This window comes from Cokeromyces recurvatus, assembly GCF_025118155.1.
Source record: "Cokeromyces recurvatus strain NRRL 2243 chromosome Unknown BX663scaffold_39, whole genome shotgun sequence".
Lineage (NCBI taxonomy): Eukaryota > Fungi > Mucoromycota > Mucoromycetes > Mucorales > Mucoraceae > Cokeromyces > Cokeromyces recurvatus.
Window position 1 is genome coordinate 163,622 of NW_026251425.1, and position 13,520 is coordinate 177,141.

At 30.3% G+C, this 13,520-nt stretch overlaps 6 protein-coding genes across 6 annotated transcripts; 4 read left to right on the forward strand and 2 right to left on the reverse strand.

Moving 5' to 3' along the window:
• The first annotated feature begins 1,100 nt into the window (after positions 1-1,100).
• Positions 1,101-2,975, forward strand: BX663DRAFT_524636 (uncharacterized protein). The gene is made up of 7 exons (XM_051529653.1): positions 1,101-1,261; positions 1,351-1,442; positions 1,517-1,598; positions 1,703-2,004; positions 2,067-2,328; positions 2,393-2,697; positions 2,759-2,975. The coding sequence occupies exons 1-7, from the start codon at positions 1,154-1,156 to the stop codon at positions 2,814-2,816; spliced, it is 1,209 nt and encodes a 402-aa protein (XP_051378557.1). The 5' UTR covers positions 1,101-1,153; the 3' UTR covers positions 2,817-2,975.
• A 79-nt stretch (positions 2,976-3,054) lies between these two features.
• On the forward strand, positions 3,055-3,960 carry BX663DRAFT_524640 (Prefoldin). The gene is made up of 5 exons (XM_051529654.1): positions 3,055-3,221; positions 3,285-3,355; positions 3,428-3,552; positions 3,613-3,673; positions 3,740-3,960. Exons 1-5 carry the CDS (start codon positions 3,152-3,154, stop codon positions 3,791-3,793), a joined length of 381 nt encoding a protein of 126 aa, XP_051378558.1. The 5' UTR covers positions 3,055-3,151; the 3' UTR covers positions 3,794-3,960.
• BX663DRAFT_524644 (uncharacterized protein) lies at positions 3,934-5,486 on the reverse strand. The gene is made up of 3 exons (XM_051529655.1): positions 5,246-5,486; positions 5,132-5,181; positions 3,934-5,074 (listed from the first exon to the last, which is right to left on the reverse strand). Exons 1-3 carry the CDS (start codon positions 5,467-5,469, stop codon positions 4,101-4,103), a joined length of 1,248 nt encoding a protein of 415 aa, XP_051378559.1. The 5' UTR covers positions 5,470-5,486; the 3' UTR covers positions 3,934-4,100.
• Positions 5,487-6,444: 958 nt separating this feature from the next.
• BX663DRAFT_546366 (uncharacterized protein) lies at positions 6,445-8,984 on the forward strand (the record flags this gene model as incomplete). Its single annotated transcript, XM_051530962.1, has 3 exons — positions 6,445-6,491; positions 6,555-6,841; positions 6,919-8,984. The coding sequence occupies 3 exons, from the start codon at positions 6,445-6,447 to the stop codon at positions 8,907-8,909; spliced, it is 2,325 nt and encodes a 774-aa protein (XP_051378560.1). The 3' UTR covers positions 8,910-8,984.
• Positions 8,985-9,098: 114 nt separating this feature from the next.
• BX663DRAFT_442890 (60S ribosomal protein L2) lies at positions 9,099-9,863 on the reverse strand (the record flags this gene model as incomplete). The annotated part of the gene is made up of 1 exon (XM_051523543.1): positions 9,099-9,863. One exon carries the CDS (start codon positions 9,861-9,863, stop codon positions 9,099-9,101), a length of 765 nt encoding a protein of 254 aa, XP_051378561.1.
• Positions 9,864-11,182: 1,319 nt separating this feature from the next.
• On the forward strand, positions 11,183-13,520 carry BX663DRAFT_524654 (uncharacterized protein). Its single transcript, XM_051529656.1, has 9 exons — positions 11,183-11,246; positions 11,303-11,378; positions 11,432-11,510; positions 11,573-11,784; positions 11,868-12,025; positions 12,086-12,202; positions 12,268-12,318; positions 12,370-12,437; positions 12,512-13,520. The coding sequence occupies exons 2-9, from the start codon at positions 11,314-11,316 to the stop codon at positions 13,370-13,372; spliced, it is 1,611 nt and encodes a 536-aa protein (XP_051378562.1). The 5' UTR covers positions 11,183-11,246; positions 11,303-11,313; the 3' UTR covers positions 13,373-13,520.

Below are 13,520 nucleotides of genomic sequence, written 5' to 3' on the forward strand. Positions count from 1 at the left end.
AGCTAGTTGTTAATAGCACAAACCAGTAAATTAACTGAATAGAACATCCTATATTTAATAGAAAGAAAGAAAGAAAAAAGGGGGGGTGACTTTCTTATATTGTAGTATTCATATTTACTTGACTAATAATGTATACACGATAATAGTCTTTACAGTATAGCCACATCAAGTGGAATTGAATTAATTATTATTGATCTGAAACTAAGATTCATTTCTCTGATTTTAGGGTTATCTTTTATTTCATTTAGAGAGTTTTTAACATGTAAGCCTTTGATACTTATTCCTTAATCAGATTGATATGAAACTATTGATCCTCGGCATAGACCTCCTTTAATTTTAATAAATTCCTTGTTAAACAAAAGATGTAGCCTCTTTTTTTTTTTCTTTTTTTCTATTTTTTTTCCTTCTCCCCTCAAGTTATTGTTATCAAAATGGTATCAAGTAAAATATATGGACGATGGTATTTTACATTGTCTGTTTTAGTTATTAGACGTAAATAATACATAATGAATCCTTGTTTCTGAGTCTTATACATGTATAAAATAGTTTTTTTTCTCCGAAACTTTTAATCCTTCTTTTAAATGAGGAAGTTTTCCAGAAGAGATTAGAAAATACTGTCAAATCTATCTATGCTGGTTTATCTTTTTTTTCAACTTGTATAAGATTCAGTATGCATATATTATAGTATGAAGGGAGAAATAGAATGGAACAGTTGGATATATAAAATTACTGTAATAAAATAAATTTTACTTGCTTGATGATATTACTTGACAATCTTTTACAATTCCGAATAAATAATAAGGAAAATATTTACCCGATTTTTTTATTTTTTTATTTATTTATTATAATCGATTAACATAATAGACTCAAAATAATAAACACGCACTTTATGTATTTTAATTATTATTGATGTTAATAGAAGATTCTTATCAAAGTGAACAATTCTATTTCTTGTTAAAAATTAAATAAAAGCAGAATCACGCTTACACGTATAAACTCGGAGTCTTCAATTCTAACTAATTAAGTTTTTTTTTTTTCTGAAATTATTTATTGTTCTGTCTTTTTTTTTTTTTTTTTTTTTTTTAATCTATTTTTCAATTGTTTTTTATTTCTTCTTTTTTTTTTTTCTTCCCTTCTTCCTTTCTTTAATAAGATGCCTCATAACACTTCAGATAATGAAAATAATGTAGAAGAGCTTGCTGAAGGCTCTCGTAGTATTATTTTAGCAATTGCTTCTCAACTTACAAAAGGCATGGATTTGGTAAAAATATAAATATATAATTTTTTTTCTTTATTTATTTATTTCATGAGAAGAATCAGATAAGAATCGAGTTTTAACATACATAACAGCATAGGGTAACATTACCTACTTTTGTCCTTGAACCTAGAAGTATGTTGGAACGTATTACTGATTTTATGGCACATCCAGAATTCATTTTACCGTAAATAAAGCACACATATATGCACACACACACACACATATGTATACATGTATCTAATTCAAATATACATATAGTGTTCCTCATATTAATGACAATACTGAAAGATTTATTGCTGTTGTTAAATGGTTTTTATCTGGTTGGCATATTAAACCAAAAGTAAGGCTATTATCATTTTACATATTAATTTTTCAGCATTTTTTGATAACGTCTTTTTTTTTTTTTTTTTCTTTTTGCACATACTTAATATGCTTTATTTTTAGGGTGTAAAAAAACCTTATAATCCAGTATTAGGTGAATTCTTTCGTTGTAAATACAAATATGAAGATGGAACAGATGCTTATTATATTGCTGAGCAAGTGTCTCATCATCCACCTGCTTCAGCTTATTTCTATTCATGCCCTCAACACAAGTTAATTATCACGGGTGATTTGAAACCAAAGTCTCGATTTTATGGTAATAGTGTAGCTTCTTTGATGCAGGGTACAATCAATTTTATTTTACCTGCAAGATATAATGAACGATATGAAATTACAATGCCTAATATGTATGCTCGTGGTATATTGTAAAGTATATATATTCTTTCCTATTTTATATAATTGTCTAATCGTTTTATTATGTAACAAGATTTGGTACAATGACTTTAGAACTGGGTGATACTTCTGTAGTTAGATGCGTTTCAAGCGATCTTATTTGTGAAATGGATTTTCAGACAAAAGGCTTCTTTTCTGGTCAACCCAACTCTGTCGTAGGTAAAATCAAAAAGGAATCTACACAAGAAGTTTTATATGAAATTACCGGTCAGTGGTCAGGTGAATTATTTATTAAAAAGTGCAATTCTACTTCAACAAAGAGTAGTAGTAGTAGTAGTACAATTAGTAATTTATGGGTAAAAAAAAAAGAAAGAAAAAGAAAAGATGTGTCATGAATAACTTTTTTTTTTTTTTTAATAGTCATTTCGAGGATCTTCAAATGATAAAAAGGAAAAAAAACCAGAGTTATTAGTTGATGTTACAAAGTATAACAAATATCCACTTCAAGTGCCTGAACAACAAGAAGAAAAGGAATCAAGAAGACTTTGGACCAAATTAACAGAAGGGATTTTAGAAAAGAATATGGATAAAGCTACAGATGAAAAGACAAAGATAGAAGATAGAGAACGTGAATTAAGAAAGGAAAGAGAAGAAAAGAACATTATTTGGGAACATCGTTTCTTTGATCCTGATGGTGATGATTATAAATTTAAATATATGGATAGGTAAAAAGAAAAAAAAAAAAAAGAAATACATTATAAAATTAACATTTCACCATTTATATAGATTAAATTATAATCAACCTGAAGAAGTTTGCAAAGTTTTGGATACTCTTTTTCAATAAATTAGTGTTGTAAAGCTATAAGCATTTCCTCTCAATATACAAAATATATACAAATATATTTATATACATTTCATAAATCTACACAAGTTGATACATTTTCTTATTTTTCCTTTTTCATGTATTTATTGATTGTCTTCACATTAAATGTGTAAAAAAAAAAAAAAAAAAAAAAAAAAAAAAAAAAAAGAATCTTTATAGAATTTTACGTCCAGACAAAATAAAAAAATAAACGCGAAACGTGGCTTGGGACATGCTCATTTTGACATTGTTTCTCCTCCTTTTTTCTTTTTTTCTTTTCTTTTTAGTCTGTACCTTTGTGGATTTAGTTTGTAAAAATGAGTAGTTTATCTGTCATTGAAGCTAAACTTGAAGCCGAATCAAAATCTTTCCAACAATTACAGAAAGGTATTGCAAAAGAAAAAAAAAAATCATTTTGGTTATTCGTTAGTGTATTAATTATTATATTAGAACTTACTCAAGTAATTGAGAATAGACAACGTTTAGAAGCACAACAACAAGAAAATGAACTTGTCAATACTGTAAATTAAAAAAAAAAAAAAAAAAAAAACTTCATCTTCATTTTCTTTTTACCAACATTGACTTCTTTTAAGGAATTCGAACATTTAGATGATGATAGCAACATCTACAAACTTATTGGGCCTGTTTTAGTGAAACAGGATAAAGCAGAAGCTGCTACCAATGTCAAGAACAGATTAAATTTAATTTCTAGTGAAATGTAAATTAAAATAGGCAAAACAAAAAATAGTAATTAATTTATCCTTTTTTTTTTTTGTAGTAAACGTGTTGAAACACAATTAAATGAATTGACTAAAAAAACAGAAACAAAGAAACAAGAAGTAAAGGATACAACTATCGAAATATTTCTATTATTTATAAACTAATACTTTTTTTTTTTTCAATAGATTGCCCAATTACAAATGCAATATCAGCAATTAGTAGCAGCAGCAAAGAAATAAATTATTTTTTTGACATATTTTTTACAGCCAAGATATCAGTAACATTAAATATAACAATAGGATCTTCTTCCTCTTCTTCTTCTTCTTCTTCAATATCCTCTTCATCATCATCATTTTTCTTTTGATTTATATCAAATTTACCACCTTTTGTAGAATCTCTTTTAAATCCTTTTTTATATTCAATTGTTATTGTTGATGGTAAATTGAGTTCTTTCAGTATAACTTGTTTCCAATCAGATATTTCAGGTGTATAATTGGCAGTCAATTCTAAAGTCTATATTATGTTGATTAGATACTACTATCTTTATTAGAATATCACATAGTTAGTTACCTTGATGGCTAGATGATCACCAATGGAGGGAACATTACTTTCAAAGTTAGCATCAGGATATTCATCATAATTAACAATGACAGGCTGTTCGTTCTCTATTACAGCTTCTTCCTCCTTTATAGTGTTTTTCTGGATTGTATTATCAATTTCATTATCTTGTGTTGGCTCCTCTGCATAAAACAAAGTAGGTACTTTATTGACAGGATATTCATATGCTGAGAAATAACTACCCTTTGTATTACGATTCGAAGGCTGTGATTCAGCAAAAGTAACAAAAGCACGTCCATATAAATTATTATTATCCACATAACTTTGTTCTTGCAAGTCATTATATAATTCGTCATAATAATGTTGACTATTTAGTTCTTCAAAATGGACATGCTTTGCCGAATTTTCTTGCTGTGCAGCCTTGCCCTTCTTTAAATGATTTTTCTTTTTATTTTTGTTTTTCTTTAAAAGAGAAACAGGTAAAGATGTTGATTGTTGTTCAACAGAAAGTGAAGTCACTTCTTTTGATTCTATATTTTGTGTTGACTGCTCTGGAACTAATATCTCCTTCTGCTGAGCTGGTTTATTTTGATTTTTTTCACGAAGTGCCTTCTTTAATAATTTGCGACGTAAATTACGTTTTTTTGTTTTTGTTGTTCCTTCAAATGGTACGCTTGTTATTAGTTGGCTTTTATTTATATTATTTTCCAGTGTAATCTTTTGCTGGTTTATAACTTTTGTCTGCTTTTTTTCGACTATCTTGTTCTTCTTTTTCTTTTCTTTTCTCTTCTTTTTCTCTTCTTTTTCCTTCTTTTTCCCTTGTTTTTTCTCTTCTTTTTCCTTTTTTTTTCCTTGCTTTTCCTCTTCCTCTTCCTCTCCCTTTTCTTGCTTTTTCTCTTCTTTTCTCTTTTTCTTTTCTATCCTAGCCTTTTTAATATCTCTTTCATCATCTTTATCCATTTCTATTATAGTAAAACTTTAGTTTCTTTTACTTCATTTACACAATAAAAAAAAATTACGTGTCTTTCTTTTCCTTTCTTTCGATTGTTTTACTGATTCAATTTTTATACTAAAGAGAGAGAGAAAAAAAAAAGAAATCAATTACAAGTTCAACATTGCCATATTATCCTTACCTAATCAAATCACCATCGCGAACTAAATCCTTAATTTTAAGTTGAGGTAAGAACGTAAAACCATCCATTGACAGAATTAAACTAGCTGCTTCATGATTCAATTTAAGATTTTTCACCATCATTTGTCTTAATTGATGGATCGTTTGAGATTCTACTTTTGTAGGAATTGGGTACCAACATGTGTATTTGGGTAAAGGCGGAACGGTATTGATTTTAATACGCATTGTTCAAAAAAAAAAAAAAAATGGAAAAAGAAAAAGGAGTGGGATAAATTTATGAAAATTTGAGATATATCTATTTTTATGGCTTCTTGTTGTGTGACTGAAAATAAAGCGTTCCTCCGTTTTGAACAGTCGTTTCATAATAGTTGTTAAAAAAAGGGATAATTTTATATTCTCGTAAAAAAAAAAAAATATTATTATTAAATAATATGGTATTATTAGAGAGCTCCTCTAAACTAGACTATCAACAGTGGCTCTAACCTACTACAGAAAGAGTAAAAGCCAGCCAATTCTGGACTACAGGCTAAAGTATGGGTGATGACAAGTCTATTTGAAACTTGTACCTTAACTTTATGTTTTAAAAACTAGTGTTATCCTCAGCTATTGAAATTTGTTATGCTTAAAAGCTCCACTTGATCTTATACATGTATATACAAGGGGTCATTACTTTGTATTCATACTTTAATAATTGTGGGCTCAAAAGAACAATTAATGGCTAATGAAGAATCACAAAATATGAATTTGTTAATAATGTTAGAAAAAAAAAAAAAGATGAATATACTTGTATGAATTTATACTTTATATCGAAAAAAAAAAAAGATATTTTATACAAGAACTATATTCAATTCTTCCTTAAGCTGTTGTGCAACTAATCCTGGATCAATGTGCACAAGAGTAGTAATTAAAGGGATCTCTTTAATTAACATGAATAAATAGTCTTGATAAGCACTTCATCACGATTCCTTTATATATATATATATACATATATCTAACTTTTATTCCAATTTTAGCTGACTTGGCAATTTTATTATTACAAAGTTAGTTCTTTAGTGTCTAAAATCATGTTTCCTTTAAATGCAAGTTTATAATTCATTGCTTATAAAATAACAAAGCATAATAAGCAACTTCATTGTCTCGACTCATTTGGAAACTATAACGATTAAAAGGTCAGATAGACGGAGATTTAAAAATGGCATAATGGTGTCCCTAGTAGTTATCTTACAACAAAGTGCACTGGCTGGTTGGTAGAATTTATTTTTTTTTTCTCTTTCTTATTTTTTTTTTTTTTTTTATTTTTTCTTTTTTAGTTTCAGCCTATCAGTAAAGAGATCAAAAAGCAAAAGACAGTTCTTCAGCTTTTCTAAAAACAAAGAAATAAATAAAGGTAAAATGGGAGTAGAAGGTTCTAATGTATTGTGTGACATCAAACAAGAACCAATAATTAAAAGAGAAGAGGAAACTGTGAATAAAACAGGGCGCCATGATAATGAAATTAGTATACCTGAAGACATGCATATTAAAGTAGAAGAAGAAGAGGTAAATATAAAACTCATTTTAGCCGAATGTGAATTACAGAAAGCGGATAAGAATGAAGGTATGTATGTATCCTTTTACAGTACACAAATAAATATACTAAAGTAGTAGTACTATTATTTGTTCAAAAAAAAAAAGACAATAGTGATAAATCTGAAAGATACACAAACTATGATACCAATTTATCAGAATCATCTTATGAGGAGGATAACGATCCAAAACAAGCTATTGAATCAGAATTAAATGACCCAAATAATGATTGTTATTTATGTAAGATGACTTTCATAAGTCTTGGAGAATACAGAAGACATCTTCGAGAAAGACATGAGATGAAGTTGAAGCCTTTGAGAACTATCTTTTATCCGAATCCAGATATTGAACCAGATCCTGAGGATCCTCAAAATTATTGTAGATCCTGCAAAGGTACATTTCCTGATCGTTGGAGATATCGAAAACATCTTAATTTAAAGCATAAAATGAATTTGCCACCTAGTCGTCATCATTCTTCTCAACTTACTGATACTGAAAACAAAGAATCAGAATCAGAATCAGAACCAAAACCAGATCCTAAAGACCCTAATAATTATTGTCACTCTTGTAAAGTTAATTTTAGTAATGTTCAAATATACAGACAGCATCTTGTAGAAAGACATGAAATGATGAATCTCGAACCACTCCCACCTATTCCTGATCCTTCTATAGAACCAGACCCTAAAGATCCGGATAATTACTGTCGTTCTTGTCATTTTACTTTTATTACACTTGAAAGATATCACCAGCATCTCCTCGAAAAACACAATATAAAACCACCACCAATAGACTTTGAATTAGATCCTAATAACTATTGTCGTGCCTGTAATATTTTATTTCCTAGATTAGGCAAATACAGGAGGCATATTCAAAGTAAACATCACATCATCCTTCCTTCTCTTCACACTGTTTATAAACCTAAACCGGGTATCGTGCCTAATCCTGAAGATCCTAATCACTTTTGTAGAGCCTGTGAGGCTAGTTTTGATAGTCGTGCAAGGTATCGACAGCATCTTAAAAGAAAACATAATATGACTTTAGAGCCTATTCGGACAGCCTATTATCATTGTCCTGTTTGTAAAAGCGCATTTTCGAGTTTTAAAATCCATAGTCGTCATATGCAGACAGAACATGGTGAACAACAAATGAAAAAGCCTAAGGCTGTTTATAAACCTAAGCCTGGAGTTGAACCAGATCCAGAGGATCCAAATCACCTCTGTAGAGCCTGTGATGCCAGTTTTAAAAGCCGTGGAAAATATAGACAGCATTTAAGGGAGAAACATAAAATGAAATTGAAACCTTTAACACCCATTTATAAATCAAAACCTGGAGTTGTACCGGATCCTGAAGACTCTAATTTATATTGTTGTTCTTGTGAGGCCACATTCTCTAGTCGTGGATCTTATAAGCGACATCTTGGACGTATACATAATATGCAACCATCATCAACAGCGACAATAGAAACAACAGCAACAACAACACCAACAATACCAACAAAAGACTCAGCAGAATCATTAGATACTATAAATAAACGTAAAAGAACTACTGCTACTTCTACTACTTCTACTACTTCTACTACTTCTACTACTACTACTACGACTACGACTACGACTACGACTACGACTACTACCACTACTGTTCTTCTTCTCGAATCATCCTCCTCCTTCTCCAATGACACATCCTTTGAGAATCACTTTCTTTGCCATAAATGTAACAAGTCCTTTGATAGCCTTGCACGATATAGACAACATCTACAAGAGAAACATGAGATAAAACTAGAAAGCTTAGCCCCAGTTTATACACCTAAACCAGATATTCAACCAGATCCTAATGACCCTGATAATTTTTGTAAAGCGTGTGAGGCGAGTTTTAAAAGTCTAGGAGCTTACAGACAACATCTTCGAGGGAAACATAAAATGAAATTAAAACCTTTAGTACCTGTTTATCATATTCGACCTGGTGTTATACCAGATCCTAAGGATCCAAAAGGTTATTGTCTTGCCTGCGATGCTACCTTTTCTAGTCTTGCAAATTATAGACGACATCTTAAACGTAGGCATGCATCTGTATTAGAACAACTGTCTATTACTACACATTAATCTAATCTAAAAAAAAAAAAAAAAAATGGGGGAGGGCTCTATAAAGTAGTTATTCTATTATGATGATTTACATATAAAAAAAAAAAAAAATGATTGATTGATAATAATAGAGTGTGTGTATAAATATTTTATTTTATTTTATTTTATTTTTTCTCCCTTCTAAACCAAACAATTTACAAAAATAAAAATTTAAGCATCCTTGATCTTCTTAGTACCACGAAGGAGACCAGTACGACGAGCAGCAATCAAACCGACCTTTTGACCAGCAGGAGAGTCACGAGCCTTAGTAGAAGCTTTACCAATATGTTGATGGTTACCACCACCGTGAGGGTGATCAACAGGGTTCATGGCAACACCACGAGTCTTGGGCCAGCTGTTACGCTTCACTCTGTACTTGTGGAAAGCACGACCGGCCTTCAACATGGGTTTATCAATACGACCACCACCGGCCACGATACCGATGACGGCACGAGAGGTAGAAGGAATGACCTTCTTGGCACCAGAGGGGAGACGAATACGAGTCTTACCATCATCACCATGACCGATGACAGTAGCGTAGTTACCGGAGGTACGAGCAATAGAGCCACGATCACCGACCTTTTCTTCAACGTTACAGATAACGGTACCTTCAGGCATGGAGGACAAGGGCATGACGTTACCAATGTTCAAGGCAGCCTTCTTACCGGCATAAATGAATTGACCCGTGTACATACCTTCAGTAGCAATGAAGGTTTCAGTACGAAGCTTATACTTGTAAGGGTCACGGAAAACGACCTTAGCAAGGGGGGCGCCTCTTCCAGGATCATGAACGATATCTTTAACGATACCACGGATATATCCATGACGTTCAGCAAAGTCGAATACTCTGAGTTTAGCAGCACCCTTACGGCCTACTGTATGAGACTTGAAGATACTTCCAGCACCTTTTCTTTGAGCACGAATAACACGACCCATCTTTGTATTTTATTTAGTCTATAAAAGAGGGTTTTAGTTGTAAATCAAAAAGTCATGAATGGATAAGATTCATCGTATATATGTATTAGAATGCCTTATTTTTTTTTTAAAGATGAACTATCGACTGATTGATGGATTGATGTTGAACTGAATAGGTAAAATCAATAGTTTTTGTTTTTTTTTTTCTTAAATAAAAATAAAAAAAAAAAAAAAAACTAATGTATCAATGCTTTGTTTTCTTCCATAATTACAAACAAAAAAATACATGCAATTCCATTTCACACTTAATTAGTATTAACATGTTCAAAGTATAATATTTGTTCATATGTAATAATGCTACAATAATATAGCTACTAGAATTTCTCAAGATAAATTGCACATCATCAATGCTTTAAAGAAATATAAGACTGTTCAATTCAGATTATAATTTTCATTAAGCTGCTGATGCATAAAATGTTGGTATTATGTGATACTGATAACTATATCCAATCCATCCATCCATCTAAAATCTTTCAGGCGAAAAAAAAAAAGGTAGAGGGGAAGAAGAAGTAATCCATTTATATATACAATGATCCATCCGTTATAATATAAGCAAGTTATAAAGTTTACCTTTAAAAGGTGGAAGGGTATATCCTTACTACTACTGCAGCTTGATTCATACTTTATAGTTACTGTTTTTACTATTTAAAAATTCAATTACCGCCAACTTTTGTTGCATGAACAAGTGAAATATTGTCATGTTCACAATAAAGACTGGAAACAAGAAATAAGCAACATAATATAGCAGCCTTATGTAATTGCTTATTATTGTCGCTTGATGGATTTGCTAAAGTATTTAAGAATTTTATACTTGAAATGTTCAAGTCAAGAATAACAGATGATATGAGTTTAATTGTAGTGATAAAATAAATGTATCAACAAATGCCAAGTAGAATAATTTTACTACTAGGAAGACATTATTAAATCAATATAAAAAACGGACCCATTCGAGGAAAAAAGAATCTAGATCATATTTGCAGTAAAGTTAAGAAGCCCTCTTTATTTGATGCAATTCTATATCCAAGATAACTTGAATATAGTAGTGGATAATGACTATCAAGTCACACTTTGAGTCAGCCCAATAAGAACAATAAATTAAAAATGTGTCGGGAAATAAAACTCTTTAGTACATTATGAAAAAGAAAACTATTGGTTTATTTAATTTTATGCAGATAAATATATTCAAAGATTTTCAAAAAAAAAAAAAAAAAAAAAATATAAAGCATACGACATTTTTTTTCCCTTCCAAGCATAAAGTTTTGAGTTTTTTTTTTTTTTTTTTTTTTTTTTTATTTTTTTTTTATGTAAATTAATTCTTTAAAATAACGTCCAATAAGAGATAAGGTAAATATTAAGAAAGAGATGATCTCAACATTTAAACATGACATTTTGGCATTTAGTATAATAAAGCATGGGAGAATGCATACATCAAGTACAATACAACGGTTTATGTGCCATCTGTGGCTCATTACTAGAGTAAGTGCAATAAGTTATTTGAAAAGCTTAAACTAAAAAAAATAGTATAACAGTTTGGATGACCTTACAGGTGTTACAGGAAGTCCTATCGTGATAGGATATGATACTGTAGGATTATCAATCAGTCGAGAGGTAATAAGTAAATTTTAAAACGAAAACCTTTTATTCATTTATTTATTTATTTATTTATTTAGGAAGCAGAAAGGTTAGAAGCAGAAAATGCACGTCGATTACTTAAATTACAGAAATTATCATTAATTATTGATTTGGATCGAACAATAGCTCATGCAACTACATCTCAACACTATAAACCGACTACACCACAAGATGTAGGTAAACAAGATATAAGACAATTTAAGCTATCTACTACTAGTAGCAGTGACATAATTTATTATGTGAAATTAAGGTATAAAAAAACAATCCTATTTTATACTTGTATAAAGAGGAACATCTTACCATATCCCTTTTTCTATACATATATGTTTCTAGACCAGGGTTAAAGGATTTCTTAAATGAAATCAGTCAATTCTATGAACTTCATATTTATACAATGGGAACAAGAGAGTACGCAGATATGATTACAAAAGAAATTGATCCCAAGGGAACTATTTTTAAAGAACGGATCTTGTCAAGAAACGAAAGTGGAAGTATGTACACAAGTAGTATGACTAGAACTAAAAGTGACTAATTGTGACTTGTTATAATAGGCGTAACACAGAAAAAGTTACAACGATTGTTCCCTTGTGATACATCCATGGTAGTAGTATTAGATGATAGATGGGATATTTGGAATTTTTCACCTAATTTAATACGAATTAAACCATGTAATAAATTTCTGGAAATAAAAGCAAGTTAAGAATCCATATACTGAATTACTTTTTATTTGTAGATGAATTCTTTATTAACATAAATAATGATGATGATGATTCAAACACAACAGGTAAAGATGTTTAGAATAAGCATGTAAATATATGTCTAACTTTCTGTAAAGATCATATCCAACACAATCTAACAACAACGCAAAATGATAACGATAATGAGTTATATACAATGTTAAAGGTAAATGATAATACATTATATTTTATTTTATTTTTTTTCTACATGATTGGATGTAATTCATTTCATTCTCTTAGATCCTTAAACAAGTCCATCAAACCTTTTATTCTAAACCAATTCAAGATAAATCAACTGATGTAACTCGAATTATACCAATTATGAAGCAACAAGTCCTAAAGGATACCATCATTACCTTTTCTGATCGCATCTTACCTCAACAAAATGACCCTTCATTATCTTGGATTTGGCAAATGGCATCATCATATGGTGCTCATTGCTCTATTGATTTAACAGGCAAAACAACGCATCTAATTGCTATTCCAGCTACTAGTCGAAATAAAGTGAAGGCAGCTCGTCGATATGGCCAACCTAATCTGCATGTTGTAACACCAGGTTGGCTGTTTGACAGTACAGCAAGATGGGCTATTCAATCTGAAGAGAATTATGCATTACCTGAATTGAAATATTCAAATCAAGATGACGAAGAGAAAGAGACACAAGAAGAAGAAGAAGAAGAAGAAGATTTTGTCAAGAATATTAACTGGGATGAAGCTGATAGAGAAGTTGAAGATTTTATTAATGAAAGTGGAATTGATGATGTTTGGGGTGACACTGATTCAGAAAATATGATTGAAAACAATAACAGTCCTACTACTTCCCGTAAAAGCACGCCTAGTCGTCGCAATAACACAAACTGGAAAAGGAAACGAGTAGTAGTAGAAAGTGGCGGAGATAGTGGCGGAGACGAAGAAGGTTCTGAAGATGAAGTCATGAGTTTTTTAGCTAAAAGAAGATTAAAAGCAAAAAAACGTGGTAAATCACAATTATCCAAAGTTGTAACTCTTTCTCCTTCAAATAATAGCAGTAGTGGTAGTTCTAGTGATAACGAAGATAGTTTAGATGAATTTGCTGATATTTTAGATGAAGTTTTAGAATAAAAAAAATAAAAAAAGAGAGAAAGAGAAATGACCTTGGTTTCATTATTACATAAAAAAGGAAAGATCTACAGATTCTATAATATTTGCTTACACAAAAGCACCACACACTGACATAAACAAGCCATAAATTAATTATTATTATTCTGAC